The sequence below is a fragment of the Kryptolebias marmoratus genome, linkage group LG19, assembly GCF_001649575.2.
Source record: "Kryptolebias marmoratus isolate JLee-2015 linkage group LG19, ASM164957v2, whole genome shotgun sequence".
Classification (NCBI taxonomy): Eukaryota; Metazoa; Chordata; class Actinopteri; order Cyprinodontiformes; family Rivulidae; genus Kryptolebias; species Kryptolebias marmoratus.
Genome location: NC_051448.1, coordinates 20,400,373 through 20,428,059, shown reverse-complemented (window position 1 = coordinate 20,428,059; position 27,687 = coordinate 20,400,373). Strand labels below are relative to the sequence as shown.

Here is a 27,687-nt window from a genome sequence, read left to right as displayed (position 1 = left end):
GTACAGATTTTTTTATTAGACTTGAATCGCTTTATGTTGAATATAAACATTGAAATAATCATATGCAAACACAGATTTAGTTAGTTTAGTTGTTGTCTCCTAACTGTCTCAGAAAATAGTAACTGAGCTGGTGATTTACAGCTGAAAGTGTCAAAGTTGAAACGGGGAGTAAATTCTGTTGTCTGTAAACAGCATTTAATGCCTTTACTTCATTAGGTTTAAATTGGTTAAAAGAACTAATTTATCATTCATTTATCAGTAAGTGTGCTTCAAACTTCTCTAAATTAAAACACCAAAACATTTATATAATCATCCCATCCATCACTTTTCTTCCACTGATCCATCCTGAGTCGTGGAAGCAACCAGTCCAGGAGGGGAACCCAAACACCCCTCTCTCCAGCTCCTTCTGGAAAGAAAGGAGGGTTTGAACGTAGACGGCCCAGTAAATCGAGAGCTTCACTTTCCGTCTTACCTTTCCGTCTTACCTCTTGTCCGTGGCCTCTTGTCTTTATAGTTTAAGACTTGTAAACTCAAACCTGGTCTTAAACACAACTGCAGACATTACCACGTGTATGTAATGTGGAAGGTGTGTGAGGTTACCTTTTGGCTTGCTCGTCAGCATACTTGAAGGGGTAGTTGGCCAGTGTAGCTTTGTAGCCCGTGTTCTTGACCATATTGTTCCACGTGACCAGTCGCTGGCCAATAGCGGTTCCTCGAGGCTCAAAACCCTTAACGCAAAAAGAAAATGACAGCAAACAAAACGTTTAGGTCCTCATGATGGTAATTTAGATTTATGGTCATAATTATCCAAATATATCACTTTGTCTCCCTGTTGGCTTTTGCTTAGCTTGAAACTTGGATGCTTAATTATTGAAGAAAGAAATTCTTCCAAGTGTTTGTCAATAAAACCAAAAGGATGGTGCTGTTCAGGAAAAACAGGACGACTTCTTTCAATTTTTGCTCCACAACCATGTTATTAATGCTAACATTCACAGACTAACCTTCAAGTGTTGAATTTAAGAAGTTAATAAAACTGGGTCTTTACTCACCAGCAGCGGGTCAGAGAAATCAGGCAGATCTGGCACCAGGACGCCCACTAAGGCACAGATCACTATGAGCACCGTGCACACCCCGAGCACAACCACCGGCCAATCAGCTATCAGCTCTGAGTAACTAGGAACGAGACAAGAAGTTTAAATGTGTCAAAACAGACGACATATCTAACAGAGAAGTATGAAAAAGATAAACTATATGTCTTCAATTAGGCACAGAAGCACTTAAAATCTTTCTTCTAAACTTTTCATATTGTGGGTTTTGCTGCAGTGAAAAGGAAAAATGAGGGGAGCTGCTGGTTTTTAGCATCCAGGTACACAGAGAGACACAAAACTTCCCTCTATAACTCTCATGACTCACAACTGAGGAATGATGGCTCCAAAAAAAAGCAGTGATGGATGGATGACAGGAATGAACGGGAGAGGAGGAGGAGGAGGAAAGCTTTGCAAACCAGATCATCGACAGAGGAGAAACCGTTTTTGGCAGCTCTTACCTTTTGGGGAATCGAAAGGGCCTTGCAGGGCTGAAAAACAAAAAGAGGGAGATAAATCAAGTTTATATGTTGAAGTCAAAGCAACAACCAATCAAAAACAGACCTGCAGAGTTTTTTTTGATAAAGAGCGGACAGGCCTCTTTCTCTTCCAGCACGAGCACACACCTTGGGTTCCCTGAAAACAGTGAAGCTGACGCGGCTGTCAAAAGCAGTTTGCAGTGAACTCGTCACAGCTTCGCTCCTCTCTCCTGCCAGACAAACAAGCCTATAGCAACTTGTGTTTCTAATATACACGTGCCCAAGAACGCGCCACAGGTACAGATATTTACCCCCACACGCAGCTGGAAATTCCTGAGAGGTTCAAACTGATCCAGACGGATTTCTGTCTGAACCCAAAACCCGATGTGAAAAAGGTTCCAGCTTGAACCCAAATAAAGCCCCGAATGTTTCCAAAACCGTCACCGAGTCCGATCATGAACCTCCACAAGGACAGATGCACTCTGGCCTAACATGACCTGTCCGATCAAATCAAATGATATCTTTACAATTAACACACAAACACAATATCATTATCTGTAATAAAGCTTCCTGGTGTGGGGGTGACCCCGACACAAACGTACACACAGATGTTTTCAGCTGCTCAGGCTTTATCTGTATTTCTCGTCAACCCCTCCTGTGAGCAGTGGTGGGGTGTCCGGTATGCCGGCAGCACACAAACGCCCCCCGACTGGGGAGGAGGAGGAGAGAAGAGGAAGCAGGAGAATCAGATATGAGCATCTGATCAAAGCAGGGCTGCAGGGGATAAGAGATCAGGAATAAAAGGGTTCCAGGGAAAGGAAAATGTGTTTAAAGCTTCTCTCAGAAAACACTTTAAAGACGGAGATGCTGTCTTGCCAGCTTCACTGTTGAATATAAGGAGAAACCGCAAACAAGACATAGATAAGAAGAAAGCCCATTTAGCTGCAGAAAAATGCATTTTAATAGGTGAGATCCGAATGCTCGTAGTTTAGGCTAAATGAAAGGACAATTAGTGGAGGAGGTAACCTCAGTGAAGAAATTAGGCTGGTCTTGATGACCAATCAGGCTCTTCCTCAGAAGCCGCAACACCTAAATTTTAGGTTTTGCCATTTTTAGAACAACTTCCCCCTTAAAATTCATTTCTTAGATTCTGCTTTATTGTCCTTAAAGCTAAAACAAATCTTTGTCCATCACATTTTGTTCTCCTCTCCACTGTGGAGAAACAGATTTTAATTTAAACCACTGATGAAACAGACAATAAGGCCCTCGTTTACACTGGACAACAACCCAGCTAGGCTCTCCATGATTGGAACGTGGCTGGATTGAGACAAATTTCAATAATCTCCGTCGGTGTTAAGGCAGTCATGGTGCTGGGGTGCTCTTAGAACTTGCCAAATTAGTGTTTCCTGCTATTTTCTCCATCTCCAAGATGCTCATTTGTGCCCTCACCATGCTCTATACACGCACCCTTGTACAACGCTCTCAGATCATGTCAGGATGCAGCTGCAGGTATCAGGTCTGCATTACGCTGTTTCAATTAACTTTTCGCCATCACAATCGTAGCCTAGACGCAAAGCTAGCGTAGCCATTCCTGCTTCAAATTCTTGAAGACGAAGCCTTGTCGGCGTGCACGGGCCCTACGTCAACGATATGTTGTCGCCACGCTCCACCACGATGATAAACCACCACAACTTCGCTGAATTTTTACATTACAGCCTGATCGTCATTCAGTGTGGGGGTTTGGGGGGGGGGGGTTAGCCAATCAGGTCAAAAGCAATGGTGATAATGTTATCATAAAAAACTAAAAATAACTTTTAAAAAAAAAACCCTAGAAGACCGAAAGAGGGAGATTCTTTTCTGCCCAAGTTGGTGCAGTTGAAAAAACAACAACATGAGAAACAACAATGAACTTGTTCCTTTTAGAGAGGATTGTTCCTCTACAGCAGGTAACACACCGGATGAAGTTTTACTGAGTACATACATTAACACGTCAGATGTCACATCACTCAGATTTAGAGTACGAGCCACTGACATGTTTTTTAAATACTAAGCAAAAAGTCCCCGCCTTGTCTCGTAGTTGGGAATTGAAGCCAGCAGGATCCTGTTCACAAAAGCTCTCATGTATTTTAGGAACCAGAGTCTGTGCACTCAGGATGTGGGGCTGTAGGTCCCACCTGCTCCTCCACCCCCCCCACACAATCAGGGCATTACAGGCGCTTTCTTTTGAGTATGAAATAACTAATTACAGCTAAACTTATAAGAAAAAAAAATCATCTTTTAATAGGTTAGAACATTGTGAATCAGCAGAAGTCAACACCTAAAAAGGAATTTATTTATTTTATTTTAATAAGAACAATGTCCCATTCGTTTACATGGTGGCAGCAGGACATAAAACTTGTACTGGGACCATCCTGTGGGAACACTGTAGCTGCTCTGGCTTCAACTTCCCCGATCCAGTATAGTGTCCAATATTTCCTTAAATGTCAAAGGTATGAACACAACCAAAGTGGACAAACAAGATGTTTTTTTTCTAGATGCTTGGGAGAGACACAATCCATATATACCGGTAACCAATTACCTAATAAACTCTGTTTCATGATTTGCAAAGTAACCTTTAAGAGACTTTAAGCTGAATAAAAACCATTACTTTCCCCACCTTTGAATTATTAGCCAAGGGAAAAATTGGTTTCACTAATGTCAGTTTTTTTTCTTCTGTGCTCCGTCTCTTGACTTTCCTTGTATGGCCTTGAACTGCAGACCTCAGGACAGACATATGGCCCAAAATGGAGAGGAAAGGCTTGGAATGGATTCATAACTGCACTGTCAGGCCTATCTATTTGTCTACTAAAAGTCTGCTTTGAATTTTGGTCTGCAGCGCTCCAATCTCTATTTATTTCAGCCAGTTGGAAAGATGCGCAGCATACCTAAGAACTCTAAAAGAGCGGAGATGAGACGGATCAAGAATCCATCAAGTCAGAAGGCAGTAACTTATCCTGTTCTTCTAAAGCACAAGCTGAGCCGAAAAACTGAAACCTCTGTGTCCACAAGATCTATTTCATCTTTAAAACGAAGCCACCTGAAACTAAAGATACTCTAACCTTACTATCACACCTTGTGCAACTGAGAAGAAATCAAGACATTAAAAAAAAAAAAAATCAGAGGAAGGACGGTGGTGGGAAACAGAGCTGGTGTTGACTGGTGAGGCTGTATATTCTGCAGGAGGACAATCCACCGTGTCGGGTTTCCTCCATGACACCTGATCGTTTCCACTTCTTATGCCTGTAGAACACCAACTGTAGACCGTCTCTGTGTCCAACTGCCTCTCCGTCCGTCCTCGGCTCCTGGCCTCGTTTCCAAGTTTGTCCCTCCTCTGGCCCCGAGTAGCCTCTCAGTGTTATTCTGTTTACCAGAGGGAGAGTGTTTCTGGATCACTGGGCTAATTAATAAGGTAAACACAGACCACCAGCCGCTCACTCAGCACCGTGCTGACAGAGGGGCGAAGAGGAGGAACGGGAGGGAGAAAACAATGCCGAGGGGCTCCTTTACGACACGGAGCAGTTTGAACCGGAGCTACACAGAAGTTGGGGCCCGTAGGGGGAAGATTTGTGTTTTCCTTCAGCTAAACTTCAATCTACTAACGGTGAGATGTATTTTCAAGTCAAAACAACAACAAAACATTTCTATATATCTGGAAGGAGAAAGAAATTACCGTATCTGATCGTGTGTTTTGGTACATCTACAAGCCCGTGTGTGTGCTGGGGGGCGCAGAGGGTGAGGGTGAACTGTCAGCAGGCAGGCGGGTAACTACTTCATGAATAATGCCCTCATGTCGGAGCAAGAGCAATTAGTGTCAACCATCGAGCCACTGGCTCCGACTCACCCTGATTAGTGCCTCGCTGGAACGCCGCGCGCAATTACAAGCTCGAGCTAACCGTGAAATGGCTCCGTGTAGCGGCGCACCCATCCAAATGACATCCTGAGACCAGCTGGGAAGAAAACGCACTGCACCGTGCAGTGTGGAGTGTGCGTACTGATAAGTAAGCCTCTGTGTGTGCGCGTTTGTACAGGAAATCGTGGCTAAAGCAGTGATTCACACCTGATGAGAACAGTTAAATGATATCAGAGAAAGGTTCAACAGATTACTGTAGTATTAAGAGTATTACACTGAATTAAATTAAAAAACAATAAAAAGAAAAGCCTGAGCCCATCTCTGAGCCCATCCGCCCTACGAAGGAAGCTCATTTCAGCCCCTTGTAACCGGGATGTCACAATAGTTCATTCAAATAAAACTTAGTCCATCCTCAGTTTGATGTTACAGCTGTTCTGTCAGAAACATGAAACTCTTGCTGATTTGACCCCAGGCTTCAGCAGACGTGCTACAGGCTGCTGCTGCTGCCACGATTTGCTCTTGAAAACAACCTCAGAATTCAATGTAAATAATTGTGTAAAGTGAAAAACCTAGTGCTGTAAAGGTTTATAAAATAGCGTTCATATGAACTGCTATCAAGTTTAGTTTAGCCAATAGCTCATCAGTCAAACTTCAACTCTATTTCTTCAAAATGAGGTCGTTCAAAGAGCCATCTACAACAGGTAAGACATGTATTGTTCATAGGTTTTAGGCAGCACCACACTTCAAAATGATCAAAGTAGTTATTTATGATTACTGTAATTATCTAAAAGAACTATAAGGGGTAAGAAATAAAAGCTAAACTCAACAGATCATTTTAATATTACAGTGTTACAGTATATTATGCAAAAATATTAATCGTAAAAGTCTTCAATAAGTGGAGCCTTTAAAGGTGCATGGGACAAATTAATGTGTTTAATGAAGAACCTTTGGCTGTTTAATGACAGACAAATACACTATTCTAAGTAAAACACTCAAAAACTAAAGGCCACTGTTACATCAGAAACATGGAACATGGTGGTAAAATGTTTAATCAGCTCTGTAGGGAGGTAGATAACCTTCAAAGGGCATCGTGTTTCCAACAGGCCTCCAATAAACACTGAAACTGGCCTGAACTGTTTAAACACAAAGTTTAAATACAGGTCAGGTGGAGAACCTCTGCTCTGGTTACCACAGCAGGAAACAGCCTGGCGCAGAACGTGTTTGCAGCAAAAGAAAAAAAAAAAAAAGTTTTGTTTTAGGTGCATTTGTGCTCAGGTCGGCCACGTCCGAGTTTCACAACAAACAAGAAGCTCAGCCGTTAAAGGCAGAAAGAGCTCAGCAGCAGCATGTGTGCGTTTATGGACTTCTTTGGGGGTGACTGAACCCATGGGTGAGCCTGGCCTCTTCTGTCTGCACCTGCCACTGACTCGAATTCCTCAAGGTGAAATATGGGGACGAACACATTCCAGGCGGACAGTCGGGATCACAGGGCCGTGGTCAGTGCTCGCAAGCCGTCAGTCTGTGTGACGTCTTCATCCTGGATTCTTTTCGGCTCCTATTTTTCATGTCAACTTCACAGATCCGGAGTTTGGACGGTGACAGAGTGAATCCTGTCCTTTTAAAGACCAGAGTTGTAGCTCTTAGTGTCACTAAATCAGTCAGTAATTGAAGGGAAGTACTAGTAGTTCACAAGAAGAACTAGGTCCCAAAATCTAAACATCCATCTTAACCTTCCAGAGTTTCCATTTGTGGCTGAATGCAACCATTGTGCAGCTTTAAAGGATATCCTAGCGATTTTAAAGTGGGGTTCTATGAAAGGATTAATATCTTACCTGTTGTAGATAGCTCTTTGAATGGCCTCACTTTGGAGAAACAGTTTCATTTTGACTGAACGGACAAGCTAAGGGCTAGTCAGAACACAGCAGAATGCTTCAGTCTTAAAACGAGTGAAATCTAAATGTTGAAGTACTTAATGCAAAAATTATTATTTAAATGATATTTCTGCAGGAATTGGAAGCGCTACAGCTAGATGCCGCTGCCATTTGCTCTTGCAAATAATCCCAAAATTACATATAAACTGCAACATTATTGTTGAATATTAGGCTGATGATACCAGCTGCAACAAACCTTCCTGTTCTGCCATTAAAATGCTCCTGGCTGGGGGCATTTAGTGGAGTGAGGGGCCGTCTTTTTACCAAATGTGTATTTTTATTTATTGCAGTTCTAGTTTGGGGTTTATTGGACTCTTCTGTGATAATATATTTGCACACATTGATATTGTTCCATCAATAAACTTTAGTACATCACAGAGCCATAGTATATAACTACATATTAGGAAACGGATGGTGGTATTAAGATCTATGTCATACTGTTTACAGGAACCATCATGAAATTTCTGAGATTGGAGTCATTTTAAGATGGCAGCAATCCACTTTGGGCTTGTCTGCTTCCCAACTAGCTTTTAGTTCATCAATGCAGTCAGATTTAAGCTCTTGTTTCTTCCATCTGAGGTCATTCAAAGAGCTATCTGTCTACAACTTCCCCACACAGCGTCATTTCTAAATGGTCTGACTATCGCTTTAAGAAGATCTGTACGATCAGGGAGAGTTGCAGGGTTTCCTACATTCCTGATTATTTTATGCCACGCTGAGAGGAGTTTCTCCATCTCTGTAAAAATCCCCCCTTTAAACCTGCAGAACTTTGTCAAAGCTTCATGAGTCATTCAGAAACATGTTTCTGTACACCAGGAACATGAATCAAAGAGTACAAGTCGAGGCAAAGGGAACTACTGATGAGCTTCTGATCTCAAAGTAACCAGTCTTTCTCTACATTAACTTGCAGATTCAAGACCGTATTGAAATAAAAGGCCGAAATGCAATGATTATTTTAGTAAAAAAAAAAAAATTTTAATCACGCAAAAATATGAATTTAGCTAATGTAACGTGCTGTAATGCATGTTGAAATATGTTTTAGAAATCTCTATGTAGCTTCCATTTGACTTTCTTTGAAATGATTCATAAACAGACAGGACTAATAGACACATATTCTTCCAGCCTGAAGTTCTAACCTACTTCCACCACACGGTCAGGCTGTTTTTGGGCTCCGGTTGTTGTCGTCACTTTGTTTGACTCTCTGAGGTTTGTTTCAGAGGAGTACTCCGACAGCTCAGGTTTGAGGGTGGCATAAAGAAACCCAGACTGAAAATGAAGTCTTCCTCACTGAGACATTAATGATAAATTATATAAACTATGTGATGCACATCTTGTTCTAGCTCCTGATCTGAGCTGACTATCTTTATGGGGTTTGCTTCAGACCCAGAGAGGGGGCTGCAGGAGAGCTACAATATTATATATTGTGTTGTTCTTTATGTTAATGAAGGAAACTGACTGACTGCACTCAGTGGGATGAGAAAATTGTTTTACGCTTATTGAATAAATTTCAAAGCTGTCATTTCTTCTTACTCATAATACCCTCCCTTAAAACTCAAGAGCTTTAATTATTTAGTCCTCACAAGGTCCCTTCTGTCGCAGGTTAGCTGCTGTGTTTGCTGTCTCACATTTAACCCTTGAATCCTTTGGTTTAGTTCATGGTTGACTCAATGACTGCAAGGAGCCAAGGTGCTGCAAAACAAGCCCGTATCATCATCCTTCTACCGCTGTCAGTTGATATGAGGCGTTTGTGCTGACCCTTCCCAACCTGCCACACTTGTTCAGCCTTTTCCTAACTCTACTCCCATAAACTCTAACCTCTAACCTGCTGACGGAGGCCTGTAAAGTCTGAGGATGGAGCTCTTGGATTTCTTCATGCCATGTCAGGGAGAACTCTCTGGCACGTCCACTCCTTGGAATTTTGACAGCTGTCTTAAATGTTTCTTATTTATGCAGAAACCTTTTCCGACTTGCAGCCTGTTTAGCGCGAACTCCAATATTGCTCACTGACCACTGGAGACAGAGCTGCTCACCCAAACCCTTAACAAGAGAGCGGGAGAAGAAAATGAATGGACGGTTAGAATAATCTCTCCCCCTGTAGAATGATGGCCAGAAACGGTTGCTTCTCTAAGGTCATTGCTGAGGTCGTTCCTCCTTGGCGTTGGGGCTAACACACACCTGTTTGCTCCAGAGCAGCAAAGTGACAAAACTCCTGCTTTTCTAGAGGCGATCCCTGATCGGTTCATCAATACATTTCATCAGCAACATCCAGCTGCTAACTTATTCCAATAAAAGTACACGAGTGTACTTGTAAAAACCTAGAAATGAACTTGTGTTATGCTATCACTGTCATTAAGCCACAAACAGTGTCAGACTGATGTTGACTCTGCTCAGCATCAAACCCAAACGCTTTGTGCAGAAGAACTTAAGAGTCTATAAAGGGAAGCTGATAAACCTCAGACAAAGCTCATACAATAAAGCAGGAAGAAAAACATATGCAACATTTCCTAAAACAAGTCCAAGCCTTTAAACTCATCTGTGTATATTGAGGTTTTGTAATGAGGATATCATCACATGCATCCCTGGCTCACCTCATAGCTTTCCACACTCCTACAGTAGAGAGAGGCTGAGAGGAGGAGACCTGCAGGATGTCCGTAAATCTCCCCCTTATCCCTCACAGAGCCCCCACCCCGAGCCACAAAATGTACACATAAATACAGACAACTGCTTCCTCAGATGCAGTCCTCCCACTTCAGCTGGCTGTTCTAACATGGGCAGTAAACTAACTATATCATATAGTAAATGGAAACAATTTGGGCAAAAGTTTGGCTCGAGTAGTAAGTAAACTGCTTTACTAATACAGCCACCAAAGTGCCTGCAGCAAACAGAAACGACCCAATTCAAGCTGCCTGAAGATCATTCGGCTGACCTTTCTTGAGACGGTGTTACGAGGGAGTAGGAGAGAAGAATTTTGGCGATCTGACAGGGCATGAATCTAAAGCAAACTCGTGGTTGCCCATAAACAACAGGAGCTGTTGCAGGAGGCTCTGGTGAATGGGACGTAAACATTTAGCTCCAGGAGTGCAGAGTTTCAATGGGAAAGGTTAAATACTTGGCGTGACCCTGGATGCCTGAGTGTCAGGGAGCTCCATGGTGACTCTGGAAGGGTCGTAGATGCAGGTAGAAGCAGGTTGGGCTGAACTTTAGGCGCCCTGAGGTTCCACGGCGTACGTTTTAGTCTGACACGGCTTTCGTTCTCGTCTGAAACTACCGTCGGTGAGCAAAGTGAAGCTGTCATGATGTAGTTATAGTCAAGGGTCGTGCACTTAAATGAATAGTTCAGCCGTTCTGAAGTGGCTTTTAGTATAAAATGATTTCGACAGTGGAGTTTGGTCGTTCATCTGCTGCCATAAGAACTCCCGTGACATTTGTTAATAATTTGGCCCAGTCTAAACTGTTAGCAAGAGGCTGTTTGAATACTAAAGGCAGCTGGGGTTGCACAGTTTATTTTATCTTTACTTTTACATTGGGGTCATGTTGTTTCAAGGAAGTAAGTAGGTTTGATGTGGAGCCAGCTCCAAACCTCATCGCTGTTGAACAGTGCAGACATAAAACCTGTGTTCAATCCACCGTTCTTTCTCCGCTATCACTGTGGTTGACTAAAAATTGAGTGGCAGACCGCCGAGTTTACACACTTTGGTTCTACGTGTGTACAAGTTTAAAACAACAACGATTGCTGCCGTATAAAAACAACTCCAGTCTCAAAAGTCCTACTTCATACACTGCTGTCACTGCCTCAATACAAAGCTAATTATAAAGAATTACATGGTTATTGAAACGTAAACAGCGGCAATGTGTACCACTTGAGAGGCACCTAGAAGTCACAGTCAGAAGAAAATTTTATGTTTTTATGTTTAATGTAAAATTATAATGCAGTGTAACAATTTAAATACCAGCTTTCATAGGAACCACTACAAAATTTTCAAGGTTGGAGACATTTTAAAGCAACAGCAATCCACTTTGGAGACTATCTCAAAACAAAGAGCTACTTACCATAAGTAAGATATTAATTATTTGTAACTTTTACACAGAAACCTACTTCAAAATGCCTTTTTTCCACACTCCATGTTGCGTTGAGTTATTGGCGCTTTGCTGAACTGCAGTAGAAGATCGATTGTCTTCCAAAAGCTAGTTGTCAGCGATCAATAACGAGGTAATAAATACCAATGTTTCCGAACTGCATGCTCCGATTGGATGTGGAAATGAGCTTTAACCATTTCCCATCTTCCCCTGGTTTTAAGGGGCTTCACCTGAAGTCTTTAAATCTGCTGGAGCTGCGAGCCAAAGAAGCTAGAGACGTCCCAAGGACGCCCTGTTTCCGTCTGCTCTTAAATAACACCGTCTACATAAAGCGGCTGTGATACATTAGATCGCAATAATAGTTTGAACAGATATCCAGAGAGGAGGAAAATATCTGGTGGTGGTGGGGTGTTATTCAGCAGAACTGCTGAGCTGTGCTCAGACCTTTCCAGGGATTTGGGTTATTTCATACGTGGATCAAGATCCTTTTGATGGTTTCTAAAATAGAAACGTTAGGAAACCAAGCATGGGCTAATCTGGTTAAATGGATTATTGTTTCATGAAGCTGAGAACAGAGTCGTAAAAATCCCCCCCCGTTATGAAATGCACATTAGGGCTGATGTTAAAACTTGTCACTCTGTGGGTGTGAAGGAGACGCGACAAAGCTGCGATCGTATACATAATCCCCTGACTAATCTGGCAGATCACAGCTCCGAGGCAGATCAAAATGATATTTGACACCGTCTTCCCTCAGGTTATTAGGAGGGTTATAAATATATGGTGTATTGGTGTCCTGGTGTGTTTAAGATGTATTTAAACTCCTTAGAATTTAGTAAGAATGGCTGGAAGAGAAACATGGTGTTAAAGTTTGTGGCAATATTAGGGTTCAGGCCAAAACTGCACTGCTGGGGCAGGTATATCCTTTTCTAGAGCTTAATCTCCCCATCTGACACAGATTTAATAGGTCTGTGTAGGTAAACGGGGGAGTTGGAGGTGCAGCTTTGGAACTGAACCAGGCTCTGTAATTCAAAGCTGTCATCGGTGAACAACAGGAGCCTCGTTTGGTGAATCGGTTCGAGGTTCAACACATTCACCCGACACAACATCTGCTCCGCATTCGGATGTGGAACGAGAGCCGGGGGAAGGAGGGACGGATGGACGGTGAGAGGGCTAAACAAAGACAGAGCGAGTGTTAATGGAGTGAAAGAAAAACTGAGAAAGAAAAAAATATATATAGAGACAGAGAGAGAAAGTAAGAGAGCAGGGAGGGGGAGAAACCACAGAAGCCTGTGCACGCATCGAAATGCAGGCAACACAATCCAACTCTGCCTCCACCGGCCCACCCAGAGTTTAATGTGTGCACACCAGGTGGCTGATAAACCTCGTATATAAGCTCCCAAACCTCATCTTTCAGCGCCTCCTTTTTCTAACAAAACTTACGAGAGGACATCCAACTTTATTTTAGCGAGGAAAACTCCACTGGGGCGAAGTCAAAAAGGTAACACTCTTGACGGCAACCAGTGTTCCCGTGACGAGGCCGCTGCCGTAAACAGAAACTAAAGCAAGCGAATAAAATCTCTGAAGACGGTAAATATGGGGTTATGCAAACGATTGAGCAACGGTTTCCAGTTTCAAATGCAGTGAGAGAGCTGTGGTTCGGCACTAAATGGGAAGAAACCGACTCACTAAATATGGATCGGCCGACCGCTTAAACTTCTGCCTCAGATGGAGAAAACATGGTCGCCGTGTGTGTATACGGAGTACACGTTGTTTCTAATTAACGACCAGAAACGAGAACAATCCCAGCCTCATCTTTGCTGTGCTTCGCTTGTAGCTCTACAGTCTGTAGGGTCTGTCGAACACAAACTGAGAAAATACAACAAAACACTCATATACAAGGTCAGATATTTACATCCACTCCTTATGAGCATGGATGTCATTCATTTGAAGCTTTAAATGATTTAACTGAACTGTTATCTTTCCAGGGTAGACAGATTCTACAACTTCTGGGATTTTTAAAAACAAGAATTGGTGCACAATTTGTAATTTATTGTGGATTTCCTAATCTAATCCACAAAGGATCGGAATTATACATACAAGCTCTATTAAATCTTTTAATAAGTGGTGTTGAAGGTTGTAGAACACCTCAACACAACCAGACCGAAGTCTATTACCTTCTTCTTAGTGAGCATGATTGACTGCAGCTGGTAGTTTCTCCTATCAGCATGAAAAGGATTCGTTTGACAGCACTAACTGGACTGACCAACAGTTGGAACAGTGGGAAAATCCAAGGATCTCAGTGAAGCTCCAAGGAGTAGAAGAAACCGGTTCAGATGTTCAGAAACAACTCAGGAACCATCAAGACCTGAGCCTGTCATGAACTGGAAACCACTGGAACATCAGTCTCAGCCAGTTTTACATCAAGCCGGACTGAAACTAGCAGCTGCCCACATGGACGAGCCAAACGGCTCCTGGAGAAAGGTTTTCTGGTCAGACGAGACAAAGGTTGAGCTGTTTGGCCACTATGACAAAAACTAATTTTCGAGGAGTTTAAAAGCACTGGACCAACTGTCAAGTATGGTGGTGGTAGCATCATGATGTGGTACCAGTGCACTGCACAAGGTGGAGGGAATAATAAAGGAAAAGGTCAACCTCCACTTCACCTCACATCAACAACTAGAGGACAACTTTGGGAAACTTGGTCCCAAACACTTATTAAAACTGGTTTCTGATTGGATAAAACAGGCTGGCTTTGAGCTTCTGGAACGGCCTTCCCAAAGCCCCGACCTCAACCTGACTGAAGATTTGTGGACTGTGTTTAAAAGCTGAAAGCAACCAATTTTAATGAACGCCACCAATTCTGCTAAGAAGAGTCTTCAAATATCAGCCAGAATAATGTTCTGAAACTTGTTCAGGTTACATCTCACCAAACATTAATGAGGGCGTATAAATATATTTCTGAACCTGTAAATATAATCTTCACCCTGTTGGAATTACAGAATATATCCACAATAAATTCAAGCTTACGCACCCAGTTCCTGTTCTTTTTCAATCTGAACAAAGAAGGGTTTAAATCAGTCATTAAAATGCCCCAAATTAATACGACGTCCCAGCCCACAATGAGTGGATGAAAAGTGAACAGGCATGTCCTGCTGTTGAATATGGGCCGACGTGCAGCTGCTGTGTAAGGCTGATGTGCTGCGGAGGGGGGGCTTCCAAAAGCCTGGGTTCAAGGTGAAAAATGTATCTTAACCCACAGTTTGAGCAGGTTATGAATTAGTCAGCAGACCCTGGAAGTACAGAGACACCCTGCACACGCTTAAGTGGACAACGAGTTCCCACAAAGTATTTTTAACTGAGGCTTCAGCTGTTCCACTAAAATATTCTAAAAAGATCAGTGCCTGGAACGTGGGTCCGCTTGCAGTCAGTGATAAACAGTAACAACACATCAGAGGACATAAACACAAGAAAGCAACAATAATCTGTATCATGTGGCACACATTTAGTTTTAACCAGCCTAAGGGGAAAATTTGAGATCAGTAAGGTGAGAATTTTTAAGAACCTGAAAGAAAACAAACAAAACAAAAGGGCGTTCATCCTCCTACCTGATCCCGGCCGCACGTATCTGACTCTGCAGGTGCTCCGGCCAGCGCTGGTGATGAAGAGGGACGGGGGAGGACGGGTGATGAGGGTGAGAGTATGTGCAGGCGGAGAGGCAGCACGGGCAGGGTGCGGGGGCGCCTGGGCGGGGGTCGGAGGTCGGGCTCTGGAAGACGGCACACTCCTGCTGACCGCACGGGCAGCACAGGGCGGGGTGGAAGTGGCAGTGGGGGCAGCAGAGTGGAGGAGGGGAAGATGACGGGGACGGGGGATGTCGGGCCGCTCTCTGGGGGTCTTTGACAGCAGGGGACGGGGACACCGCCGACGGCGGGGAGAGACTCCTCAGGGAGCCGTTCCGCCGGAGCACGCCGCCGTTCTGACTCGGCCTGCCTTCTCTCTCGGCGTGGGATCTGCGCTGTGGCTGAACGCCGGCGCCGTCGTCTCCTCCCACTGCGAGAGGCTCCTGGCTGCCGCAGGATGGGGGGTTTCCGCTGCTGCTGCTTCGAGGACGGGGCCCGCTGTTGCCGAGAGAGAGGGGGTCTCCGCCAGCGCCGCTGAGGGCCATCGTCCTTTCGCAAATGGGCCTGGCGCTGACACAGTCACTCCTCTGAAGAAGAAGAAATAAAAAAAAACACATTCAAGACACAAGCCTTCTTGTTTGCTTTATCTAGAGGCAAAACAAATTATAGCAAAGACAACTTGAGTTCACTTATGTGGTTGATTATTTCTTGGATAGAAGCAGTGCCTTTCTGAGTCCAAGCACACACAAACCAGCTCCAGGAGGACAAGAATTTATCACAGCGTCTTGGCAGAAGGCGACCTTCAAATATAAACCACACAGCCACATTTAAAGTGTTCGCAGAGTTTACAGAAACTAAAATGATCTCGATAACGAGCTCGAGAAGCAAGGCTGCCATTTATTTTCCACTGGACGGAGCCGTTTAGCAGAACAGACACGGACATCAATCTTCTCCTTATACGCTCCCGACCAGAGCCCGCTTCACAAAGAGTCGTTTTTTTACCTTTAAAAAAACCCGACAGAACACGGTTTGTTTGGCGTTTCGGCTGTGTGTCGGCTCTTTGCCAGGGACCAAACTGTTGATTTATAGTAAATTATTGTTTGTTTTGAAACTGGACCCAGTAAATTCAGCAAAAGTACTAAAAACAAAAAAAGAAAATACAACAATGGGGGGGAAAGCTATCAAAACAAGCAATTATGGAGCAAGACTTAGAAACAAAAACACAAAGCATGTAATATATAATAATTTTTTTTTATTGAGTGAGAGAAGACGACTTGACACTAACTGTACGTATCTGTAGGGGGGGGGGGGTAAAAATAAAGTCAGAGATAGTACAAAGATAACCAAGACGTGAAGAAGAAACTAACCAACTAGTTGATGGGCTATTCGTCTTTTATGTGTTCTTTTGGCTGTCATCACACACTAATAAACAAATTACGTAAAAGAAAACAAAAACTATCTGAAGCGATAACAAATTCAAACGTCATTCATTTAGTCAGATAAGATAACCTCGATGTGTGAAACATGCCACGTTGTGTAAAATGTTCACGGAAAGAAAAACAACAACAGTGAAACGCTCTCGTGTTTAATTTTGCATCACAGCAACTCGTGAACAACTCCTGATGCGTGAAGAAGGAGCCGAGGACCGGCCCATCTGTGATAAAACCCTGACGATGTGGAAAGATTACACAATAATGTGTTCATTTAGCGTGAAATATGACTCTTTCATGTCGTCATATCGCCACACAGCCATGCTCAGACTGATTCAAAATGAGTTTACTGCGTCCTGTTTGTGAAAATTTGGCACAGCTTAGACGAACTTCAAACGTTCTTCACCTTAACCTCCATCTCACCACTGAACCGTCCGAGCTACGGTGGGGAGGTGGGGGGGCTCCAGCGCCGAGGGGAACCCAGATGAAGTCATCAGCGCTGCTCTCAGAGCTGTCAGGAAACTTAAAGACTGGATTAAAACGACAAAACTGAACTCGGTTTATTTTAAAAAAAGCAAATCTATAATTTAGTGCCATCTAATGAGAAATAGTTTCCTGAAAGTCTCCGCTGTTAGCACTAGTGATGGGCAGGGATTTTTGAATATATGGAGTCTAGATAAAAAGAGGCAAATCTGAAGGATTAACACGAACGTCATAACCATTTTTTTTATTTTATTTTATACCAGCATCTGGTAACGGCACACAAAGTTGCCTCAAATGATGCTTTTCCAGTGGGGACTTCCACAGACACACCCCTGGAAAATAAGAAAAGAGAAACAACTCGGAGCGTCCCAGCATCTTTCAGTCGTTTGTAGTTTATTTTGAAAGGATTATAAAGTGGAAACTGTGGTCACGAGTGAGCTCAGCTTTACTGACAGAACACGGGCAGACGCTTCCATGTTGGTTCTATCGGACTGGCGGAAATGAAGTTATGTTTGTGGCGGTGGCTCGTAGGTGGAGGGACCAGGGTGGAGGGGGCCGCATATTTGCGGGAGATAAATGAATAAATAAATCAATCAAAGAATCACCGGACGAAACTGAAGAGCGTTTTTGCTTAAAAATGCACATCCCTGCTTAGCTCCTCTAGGAATTTATCGTCAGATCTGTGTGGCATCGACAGGCAGGTGAGACGTCCAGGACACGCTGGGGACACAAGCAGCGTCTTGTGTCTCTCTTCAAAATGAAAGCCGACAGCTGAGCCGAGCTGGATGGGCGACAACAGAGAGCTCGGCTTCAGAAACGCTCTGCTGCTCTGTGTCACGTCTTTCTGACAGAGAGCTTCAACTTGAACTAATTCTAAATAAAAACAAAAAATACAGCAGCAGGATTTCAAAATGTGTGATAATGCCCATTATTGTTCATAAAAAAATAAAAATCCCATGAAAACATGCAGCCTAATCAGGAATAGTGTACATCTTTGGACACAAGCAAAATTAACTGGACTTTAAATGACTGAACTGTTTGTTTTTTATATCTTATGGTTTTAACACGAGCAGAATACGAGCATCATCATGCAGATAATTCAGGTAATTACATTTTCTCTTTAATTAGTCTTTCCTTTATTGTAAGCTAGGCTTATTAAGGGTAGCAATTTATCACACCTACCTTACTGTTCAGACAGTAATCTTTCATTTTTAATCACCATTTTTTTAATAACTACTCCTCTTGCAGCTTTCAAAAATCCCCCAGAAAAATCACAAACATGCGGCTCAATCGGGAACCCAATCAAAATTTCGTGATTTTTGGAGATTTGACAACAGATTGTTAAATTTAGATGGTGATATTATCGCACACTAACTTCTCGGCTGTCTAAGCTTTCCTACATTTTTGCAAATAAAATTTACACTTCTTACACATCTTTTGTTTTTATATCTTTTACACAGTGACTACAAAAGTTGGAAATTGTGTCTGAGCTCTGAATTTTCTCTTAAAAACACACAAAATTTGTTGTGTGTGAGACAACAGGACGCTTGACAGGCCAAGGGTTTTGTCAATATAACTAAGGCTACATTTATACAGCAGGCAAAGGTGAACCAATTATGATTTTTTAAAATGACAGTCTGAACGTGACTAGACTTTAAAATCCGAACCAGGTCACTTTCATATGTGGTACTAAATCAGATACATATCCGATGTTTTCCAAAGTGACCTCACATGTCCTCTGACTTTGACGTCCCTGAATGAAGTAGGGGTATGTGGATCGATGCAAACACTGATGTTATCAACACCATCGTCCTGCAGTTTAAAGCTCAGAACTCCACACACCTTCAGCTACAGACCAGGAAGCCAGCTGCTTTGTCTTTTTTCAAGCCTTTTCAGATTTGCCGTGTCCCGGATGACTGAGGATCTTCACCAACACATGACACCAACGCTGGTGTCTGATTGTATTGATTTTAGTACGTTTCCGGAGTTCTTTCTACATCCGAGTCGGCAGGAAGATCAGATGTAAACAAACAGGCAGGTAATAGTTCTGTTGGCTCTGACTGAACTACAACGTCAGAACGGATACACTCACGCTAACGGGCAGCATCCATTTTTACTTCTGTAAACACAGCAGGCTGCGCGTGACGTCACATCTTCTTCTGTCCATGCGGGTCGCCTCGGACCGTTTCACACTGGAGTCTGATGACGATGCGTTTAAATGAGAACGTGAACGACCACGCAGAAAAACCTGAATAAAACCTGCGGCGTGAACGTAGCGCTAGTTCCCATACGACGACTTTTTTTATTAAATCTCAGTCCTCTTTACGCTTCTTACACAGTTTATACATCAGTCAGCTCAGATTATTAGAAAAGGAAATCCCAAAGTTCTCGTTGGTCTTCAGAGTACAACGGCGAGGGATGTTTCAGGCAGTAGCTGCGTCGGCACCCTTCAACATCTCTTCAGAAACGTTTGCGTTATTTCAGAAAATTTACGTTATGGTTCAATGCAGGCGATGACGAAGAGTTCCTTCTGGCCGTCTTTCATGTCAGGTTTACGATTATGGTGTGTGTGTTGAGACAGAGAGAGAGAGACGGGAGAAACCTTGGGCGACAGCTCAACACGGGGCCCCCTGCGTCCCTTTAATTAAAGCTAATGGGCAGCAATTACCAAGAATCACTCAAGAGACTGTTAATAAGAACAACATCAACAGCAGGCACTTGTATGAACGCAGGATGCCGTATTCTCTGACAGGTTTCTGGTTGTCAGGCGAGATTTTGGACATATATGAAGACCCCCCCTGCCTGTCCCCGGGACACTTAGATCCAGCTGGGTTGTTAAACATACCAAGAGGAAGGGTTGCTCAAGGCTACAGTAATGAGTTATTTCATCAGCCCTTCAACACAGATGTCTAAAACAGGGTTACAAAGGGAGTAGGAGTAGTAGGATTTAAATACCTTTATTTTAAATTATTTGCAGTCACATCACTGAGTTTGTGCTGCAGTTTCCCTTTAATTAATGAGTGAGGGTCAGTGTGGTTATAATTCACAAAAACATGCCAAACTCTAGTTAAATTAGGGCTGGGTTATTCTGGTAAAGATGCGGCAGCAATAATGAATAATGAGTTTTCCAATATGGTTATATTTCAGTAAGAAAAAAAAACTAGAGGAAAGCTTGAATACATTAGGTGAAAGGCTTCAGGGGGTGAGTTATTAAGCTAACTGTGTACTTTTCCAGCCGACTCGGTTGGACAGACTGAACGAAGCAACATTTACACAACTCGCTCTTACTTCTGAACACACACACACACACTGCGGCTGAAACCCACCGACTTCCTGGACAAACACAGTCTGGTTGAAGCCTATGAGTCCCGTGAGCGGAGGGCAGCCGTGTGTTCGGTGTCCTACCGTCGTGTCTTCGTGTCTCCCGGCGCTCGGAGCTGCTTCTCTCCGGTCGGTGGGCTTCGCAGCGGCGGCAGGAGCAGCAGGAGCAGCGGCAGAGGGAAAAGTCCCGGTTACATTAAAATATCCGCGGGCGGCGTCGCTAAAACAAACAACACGACCCGAGAAGGCGGCAGCGACTCTGCTTCTCGTGGGAGTGTGTCCTGCCAGAATGACAAACAGCCTACACAAACACTTCCAGCCCCGGCTCCCTCTCTCTCTCTCTCTCTCTGTCTCTCTCTCTCTCTCTCTCTCGCCCCCACCAGCCAGAGGGACGGAGGGAGGGAGGCGGGAGGCGGGAGGCGGTGGGCTGGGACAGCCCCGAGGAGCGCAGAGAGGACGGTCACAGCTCGGCTCCTTTAACCCGCTCACTGCCACGGTGTGGCACAAACGGTTTTCACAGATAAAGGAAAACTGTTACCTGAGGCGGCGCGAAATGAAGTCCTGACAAGATTTATGGTTTAGAAGCGTCATTGGCTTTAATCATATCATTAAACCCCAGCCAACTTCCTTTATTACCACACGTGACAACTGCCGGGTTAAAAACAAACCCAGTGCCACAGAGCCAACCCAGGGTTGGGTTATCAGTTTGACCCAGTGTACTTGGTTAAGTGTTCTACCCCCCCCAAAAAATGTTAAAATTACGAACTTAAATTAAAGCTACTAAGAAACGGAGTTAAAAGGAACAACCCAAAATCTGGGAACTTACTGACTGGTAATTACAACTTGGGCTAGCTAGCCGGCACTAACTAGTATTAGCTTCAGCTAGCTGGTGCTAACCGCTACTATCTTCAGCTAGCTGGTGCTAACCACTATTGGTGTCAGTTAGCTAGCACCAACTTATGTTATCTTAGGAACCCTAACTGCTGCTCCACTGTACCACCTCAAACTGAAGTTATTAATTAAGCCAATTAGATTTAATATCTTCTTAGAAGCTGTTTAAACCTTTACTTATGACATCTTAAAACAGAGATCCAGTCAAGTTCAATTTAGTCAACTTCTAATTTAAAATGGCGGACTGTGAAGAATGACTCGGCTCATCTGCGACCCAACCACTGGGTGAAACGTTTTGACCCAATATTTGGTCAAACCAACCCAACCTTTGACCCAACAGCTTTAACCTAGAAACTGAGGAGTCAAAATAATACAGCGGTTTTAATGTGCAAAGGAGTTTACAACTAGAGCATTTCTGAAAATACTTTAAAGGATGCTAACGCAGCTACTGCCCAATATTCAAACAGCCAGCAACTTTCTTCAATAGTAAAAGTAAATTGGGACAAAATGTCTGTTTTGATGTGTAAACTATATAAAAAGTGTGAAGAAAACCAAGTTCCAAAGAAGAGTTGAAGCTACTGCCAGTGGCTCATTAGGGTCACCATGGTAACCACACACCCGTGTCTCTGACAGCAAACTCAAAAACGCAGGCAGACAGACACGCAAAGTAGAAAATAAGCTATTAAAATAAAGCAAACTGAAACAAAGTGTCACTCTGTGAAAACTATAAGCTGTACTGAAAAAAACAAACCCTGACCAGTAAGTATTTGATGGAGCCACATGTTTGATGGATGGTTTGTACGGGGCTTTCCAAAGCCACAGGAGGGGAGCGAATCAAAAGTTGAGATGAAAATGGAAGATTGTCGGCCAAATAGAAATAAACGTTCAGTGTTTATAAACTGGCACACCTAATAAAGCCTAGTTTTTAAAGGAAACAAACAATTAAAAAGAAAACAAAATAGTTACCTGAATTAATCTTTATTTGTATAATGTGGGTTCTAATTTACACCTTTTTAAGTTTGTCATCAAGTCTAAAAAGTAGGTAACTTCTCTCTATGTTAGTTAGGACTTCTTTTATGAGCCCTTAAGGCTGGGATATTAGATTAACAGCAGTTAAATATAGTCAGCTTTAGTAGGCTTTCATTAAGCTCACTTACAGAGACAGTAAACAGCCTTTAATTATCTGACATTCTACCACATAAATCCTTAATAGAACCGCACCCAATCTTGACACGTCAGTTTCATTAAATTATAGATTACTGTTCAGATATGTTGGCTGCTCTTCTCAGTTTAGGTTAATAGCTACTTCAAAGTGTGCTCTGTTCCTCTTTCCCTCCCCACCCAAGTCTGCGAAAACCTCGAGTGAAGGTGGCTACGTTCACATTTCAAAGTGAGGACATGTCTGCATTTTAAATCGTTCCATTTCTGATCTCTGCTGTGCACACACCTGACGTCAACACACACACTGAGCACAAGGTTTCATGTTGGACGTTGTCCAGACGTCGAACCAGAACCAGAGAAGATGCAAAGTTGTTCAGCTGACTGCTGAATACTTTGCTGAAGGAGCTGAAACTACGCCATAAAAGCTAAAAGGAGCAAAACACTCACTGAAAGCCAAACGCAGCTAAAATGCTTGCTAAACGCTAGCAAAGTGTAGCAAAACGACAGATAAAAGTAACAAAAGGCTAGCTAAAAACTAGAAGTAGCAAAATGATAGCTAAAAGTAGTAAAAGCTTAGCTAAAAACTAAAAATAACAAAAAACTAACCAGAAGCTAAACGTAAATATGTTGGAAAGTATAAAAACCAAAAGTCCAGCACTGATCTCCAGAATGTGCTCAACATTTTGATATATGACCAGTTAAAAAAGCACAAAGTATGCAAAAGTAGTTAGTCTGCCAAAAAAAGAAAAATACCTACAGAAAACAAAAATTTAAAAAATCTGGAAAGAAACGGTGGAAATGCTGACTCAGCATTCACACAATTATTTAGTGCCCGTCATGTCAGACTTTAAGCCCCATCAGAGCGCTCTGATTTCATAAGAACCGCTCTGTCTTTACAAGCTGAGGCTTAAAGAGGCATTTTGTTCCAAAGAACCGGTTCTCCTCCGCAGGGCAGGAGGAGGTTTATCTCAGAGGATTCTGGGAAGGCAGAGGGCCGAACCTGGCTTTCATTTTAGCTGTCCACCACCATTAGGACACAGTTCATACAGCGGGTGGAATCATCTGCAGTGGCGAGGCGCTCGTTCCCAGCTGGCCCTGAGGCCAGGTAAAGACTGAGCCACGCAGGGCTTTGTAGTGGTCTCGAATAATAATCACCCCATGCTAAAAAACATGAGCGGGCCTCCGCGTATTATGCTTCACCCCTGTACCGTCTGAAAACAAAGCCAGTGTAGTTATTTTCACTGTTGAGCCTATTTGCATTTTTCAAAGTATAACTGTAAATTTACACTGTTATTTGAGGTCCAACGCACCAAAACAAAGTCATCTTCAAGCTGCTGGCTTGAGGAAGCTCCATCTTTGTTCTCAGCTCCCAAACACACTTCAGAACATGTTTCTGACGCCCAAAGCCAGTTTCCCCTGGGGGAGGGAGGGGGGCGCTGCAGTCAGAAATACGGTCAGCCGAGGACTAAAACAGTGGTAAGCAGCATCATTTCTTCACAGACGTTTATTAAAGGGCAAAACATCAAACCGATGGCCCCAAAATGTTCTATAAAACATCACATCGTCTGAAAAAATACAAAGTTAGTTAAAGGCTTGCTTTGTGTCACACTGACCACAACCTGATGCTAACATCCGTTGCATCTTTATCGCACGCCGCCAAAGGCGAAATGGCATGAATGACTTGTCTGCGTGTGTGTGTTTGTTCCCTTGTCTGCTTGTTAGCAAAATACATCATGAACCAGTGGACGGATTTTTAAAAAGAAGGTTACCTCTGGATGTACATCCACAGCGGAATAACCTTTGGAGTCAACTGCATTCGAGTCAATAAGCAACCTTAGCCGGCACAAAAAAAAAGAAGCTAGAACTCTGCCAATCTTACAGATGTTGGGCTGAAATCTGGAGTGATGGTAGCTGAGAGTCATCCCAAGCACACAATCCAAGCGCTGACGGGTACTGCGAGATCGCCGCCACTTCTCACCACAAGAAGGGTTTGGTTTAAAAGGCAACGGGCGACACGCAGCACATTCCTTCAAGGAATGCTCAGCCTTCCATTTCACAAGCGAGCCTCTGCCTATATGTGGGGGGGGGAAACCGGATTTTGCACAGATGCGCTCTAAAATAATTCAACGAAACGCCGCATTATGAGCCCAGCTTTGTGCCTCTGCGAAGCTCAACAGCAAGTGTGGCGTCTGACAGCATTTTAGAAGGTGCGTTTGCTGCTTTAGGCAGCCAGGACCGTGGTCTGCCCGCATGCAACCAAAGAAGGGACTACATCAAAGGCTGTGCACTGTACCAGGAAGGATGGAGGCCCCGCTGAAAGCACCACGGCCCTGCAGAAGATCGCATGAAACCCATCAAAGTGTCAAAACAGGAGGAGTGGTTAAAGGAGGGAGAAAGGTCTGAGATGTCAAGAAAAACTAAAATATTAGGACCTAAAATTTACTTCAATCGGGGATAGAATAACTAACTACAAATCTTTTTTGATGCTTAACTGAAGTAACTGCAGGCACAAAGACCAAACCTCAAACAGTGACTAAAAGGTTAGCAGAACAAAAAAAAACTCGGTAATGTTTTGTCCTGTAAGATTAGACATGATCCAACTTGTGTGATTTGAAAGCACACGAGTGGTGATCTAACAGCAGAGCTGCTCAGATGCTGATAATATACTTTGACACACATGCAGAAAGGAGGCAGGTAATCCTAGAAGTCCCCTGAGCTTCGGAGGTACCCCCCCCCACAGGTGATAATGTCTGGCTATTGGGAAGGAGAGGCGGGCGACGAAAGAAACATTAAAGGGGTAAAAAGAGTGCATTAAAAAGGAGAATTAACTAGGAATTTAACTGGCTGGAAGTGAAAGTGAAAAAATAAAAAAAGGATACGGTTACTTCAGCCGATGGCTTCTGAGGGTCTGAGTTTTTAGGAACGCAATCCCTTCAACACCTCGGCTGTGAGGATGGACGCCTCGGGAGAACGCAAAGGGCTCGAGGAAGGACTGAGAGCCAAGGGAGCGCAAGTACCCCAGACATATTACAATAACAATAACTTTGACTTCATTTAAGTCTGACATACACTTTATATCGAACTGAACAACCCTTGGCTGTAAAAGGTGATGGTCTTGTTAAAAAACTACATTTTCTTTGGACTTTTTGCCAAATAAAGCAGCATTTCTTGCTTTACACACGTGCACACGGCACATGACATTTAAAAAAACATTATTTTAAGTTGCAGGGTCAGCTTATCTATCATGTCTTTTCCAACTACTGCATGTGGACAAATGTGAAAATACTGATAAAAACAACCCAAGGCAAACACTTAGAACAGGTGTTCTCAGACTTCATATTCAAAAAGGTCCAAATCTGATGAGGTGTAGATGAGCTCAAAAGTCCACAACAAGTAGCAATAAGTAAATGCTTTATTTATATCACAGTTGCTTCTAACTTCCAACTAATTTGCCTTAAACTGTTTGCTTGTGACCCAAAGCTGCTACAACTTTCGACAGTAAATGTTAATGGGAACTAGTTTTAGAAGACTTCTTAACTTAAACTTTATTAAATGAATTACTTTTTCATGCCCTAAACAAAATAAAATTCTTTGTTTTCACACAAGAAATGAACTTACAGAAACTGAGCTTGAAGGTAAGAAGATGGTAGTGTAACTGTAAGGGGCACTGATGGCACAGCGCTACATCCTTGACATCCTGCATCTGCATGTCTTAAGTCTCCGGCATGCTTCATAAGACATCAAGAAGTCTGTTCGCGGTCATGTGGTTGCGAGCCGTTTGTTTTTGTCCACACCTTTCATCGTCCACGAGACGCTCGGATCAGAACTCCCAGGAAGCTCCTCTCTCCTCCTCCAGTGTTAAAACAGGTTTCTGCCTGCCAGCTCCTCAACTTTCCTGTCCTTGTACAGCTTTTTGCTTCCCTTACCACGACCGGACATGTTTAAACTGACTGAGACAGCCACAAAGAGCCGCCTGTGCCTCCTCGAGGTGAAGGCCTTGTGTCGCGAAGTGGTGGACGAAGCTGCTACGAGAACAAAAACACAATATACGTCACGTGCCCCACGTGAATGAGAGCCGACTTTGTGACTTCTCATGGAGCATGCAAAGGCCTTTACCCCTCCTGAAACAGAACCCTGCTACAGTCCATCAACACGACAACACCTGTCCATACAACGTGTGTGTGTTTGGACTGAATGGCATCTCGCTGAGGTCCTCCCATGTACATAAACTGTGCCAACGTGCTGGGTCTTAGAGGCCAGTTGTAGATCTACTTGTAGCAGGAGAAAATGCAACTACTTTATACCTCTATTATGCACCGAATTCCCATTTGTCTCCAGGCCTGATGGGGTGCTACATGCGGGACCAGCAGTGTGTCTGTACTGAGACATTGTAAACATTGAAGTACAGCCACGTGACCTTTCATCACGTGCCATTTTGTTTCATTCCTACCTTTTATTTCCATTTGTGCTATCTTTTATGGTCAATGAGCGTGTCTGAGTTTGTACCTGAAGAGGGGTCAGTGAGTCACTCTGGTGTCCAGTCTGCCCTCAGTCCAACATTCGGCTCCTCCTCAGTAATGCTCATTTCACCGAGGCTGGGAACAATGAAAAAGAACATATTTGTAATTATTAACCGGCCAATACACTTTAATCAAGACTTTAAAAACCCTAAACAGTCTCAGACCTGCTCAGTTGCTTTGTCTCTTAAATGTTTGACTCCTTCTCTAAAGCTGATTTGTCTCTGTAACAAATAGAGAAGCGCATTCACACAGCATAAATATTGATTGCAAAAGCAGATTAAAAGTAAGTCATTGTTTATAAAGTGACCAACTCCGTACAGTCATATTTAAAAGAAAAATGAATCCCACAGAAGATCAGTGTTTATCTGGATTATAAATCGTTACAAACTCCACAAAACCACGTGAGAGCATCTCTTGATTCGATGCAGAAACTCAGAGGGTGGGGTCACTTGGGCAGAAACAATCCATTCGATTGACCAAACATAATATTGGCATCCAGTCTGTGCCTGTGGTGCCATGCAGTCCTTTGCTATATTAATTTTGAACACATTTCAATACATTGTGCAGTCATACTCCAGACTATGTCAACCGGGGCGGGATGGCAATTGATCATCTTGCCACAGTAAACTAAAATGTCTGGTATATCTAATTTTCCAACAAAAATATATTTTGGTCGGGCCAAACTAAACAAGCCCCACCCAACAGAACTAATAGCCGGCAGACTAAAATAATTGACTTGCCATGCCCTCTTTTCCTAATGAGCTGATTCTACAGTCACTTTCAGTCTGAAGATGAGACAT

The 27,687-nt window shown here is 43.2% G+C and overlaps 1 protein-coding gene across 5 annotated transcripts in view; it reads right to left on the bottom strand.

The window, feature by feature from the left end:
• Positions 1–27,687, bottom strand: part of disp1 (dispatched homolog 1 (Drosophila)) — a 102,762-nt gene that overhangs the window by 8,609 nt on the left and 66,466 nt on the right. For 2 of the 5 annotated variants that reach the window (XM_025009606.2, XM_017432392.2), the window contains 6 exons: positions 27,052–27,108; positions 26,874–26,962; positions 15,067–15,668; positions 1,547–1,576; positions 1,050–1,173; positions 601–728 (listed from right to left, as the gene is read on the bottom strand). In XM_025009606.2, coding sequence (XP_024865374.1) covers positions 601–728; positions 1,050–1,173; positions 1,547–1,576; positions 15,067–15,626 — 842 coding nt within the window. In that variant the 5' untranslated portion in view covers positions 15,627–15,668; positions 26,874–26,962; positions 27,052–27,108. Of the gene's footprint in view, positions 1–600; positions 729–1,049; positions 1,174–1,546; positions 1,577–15,066; positions 15,669–20,320; positions 20,759–26,873; positions 26,963–27,051; positions 27,109–27,687 lie in introns of those variants that run through there. The other 3 variants (XM_017432395.3, XM_017432396.3, XM_017432397.3) reach the window with 3 other exon arrangements.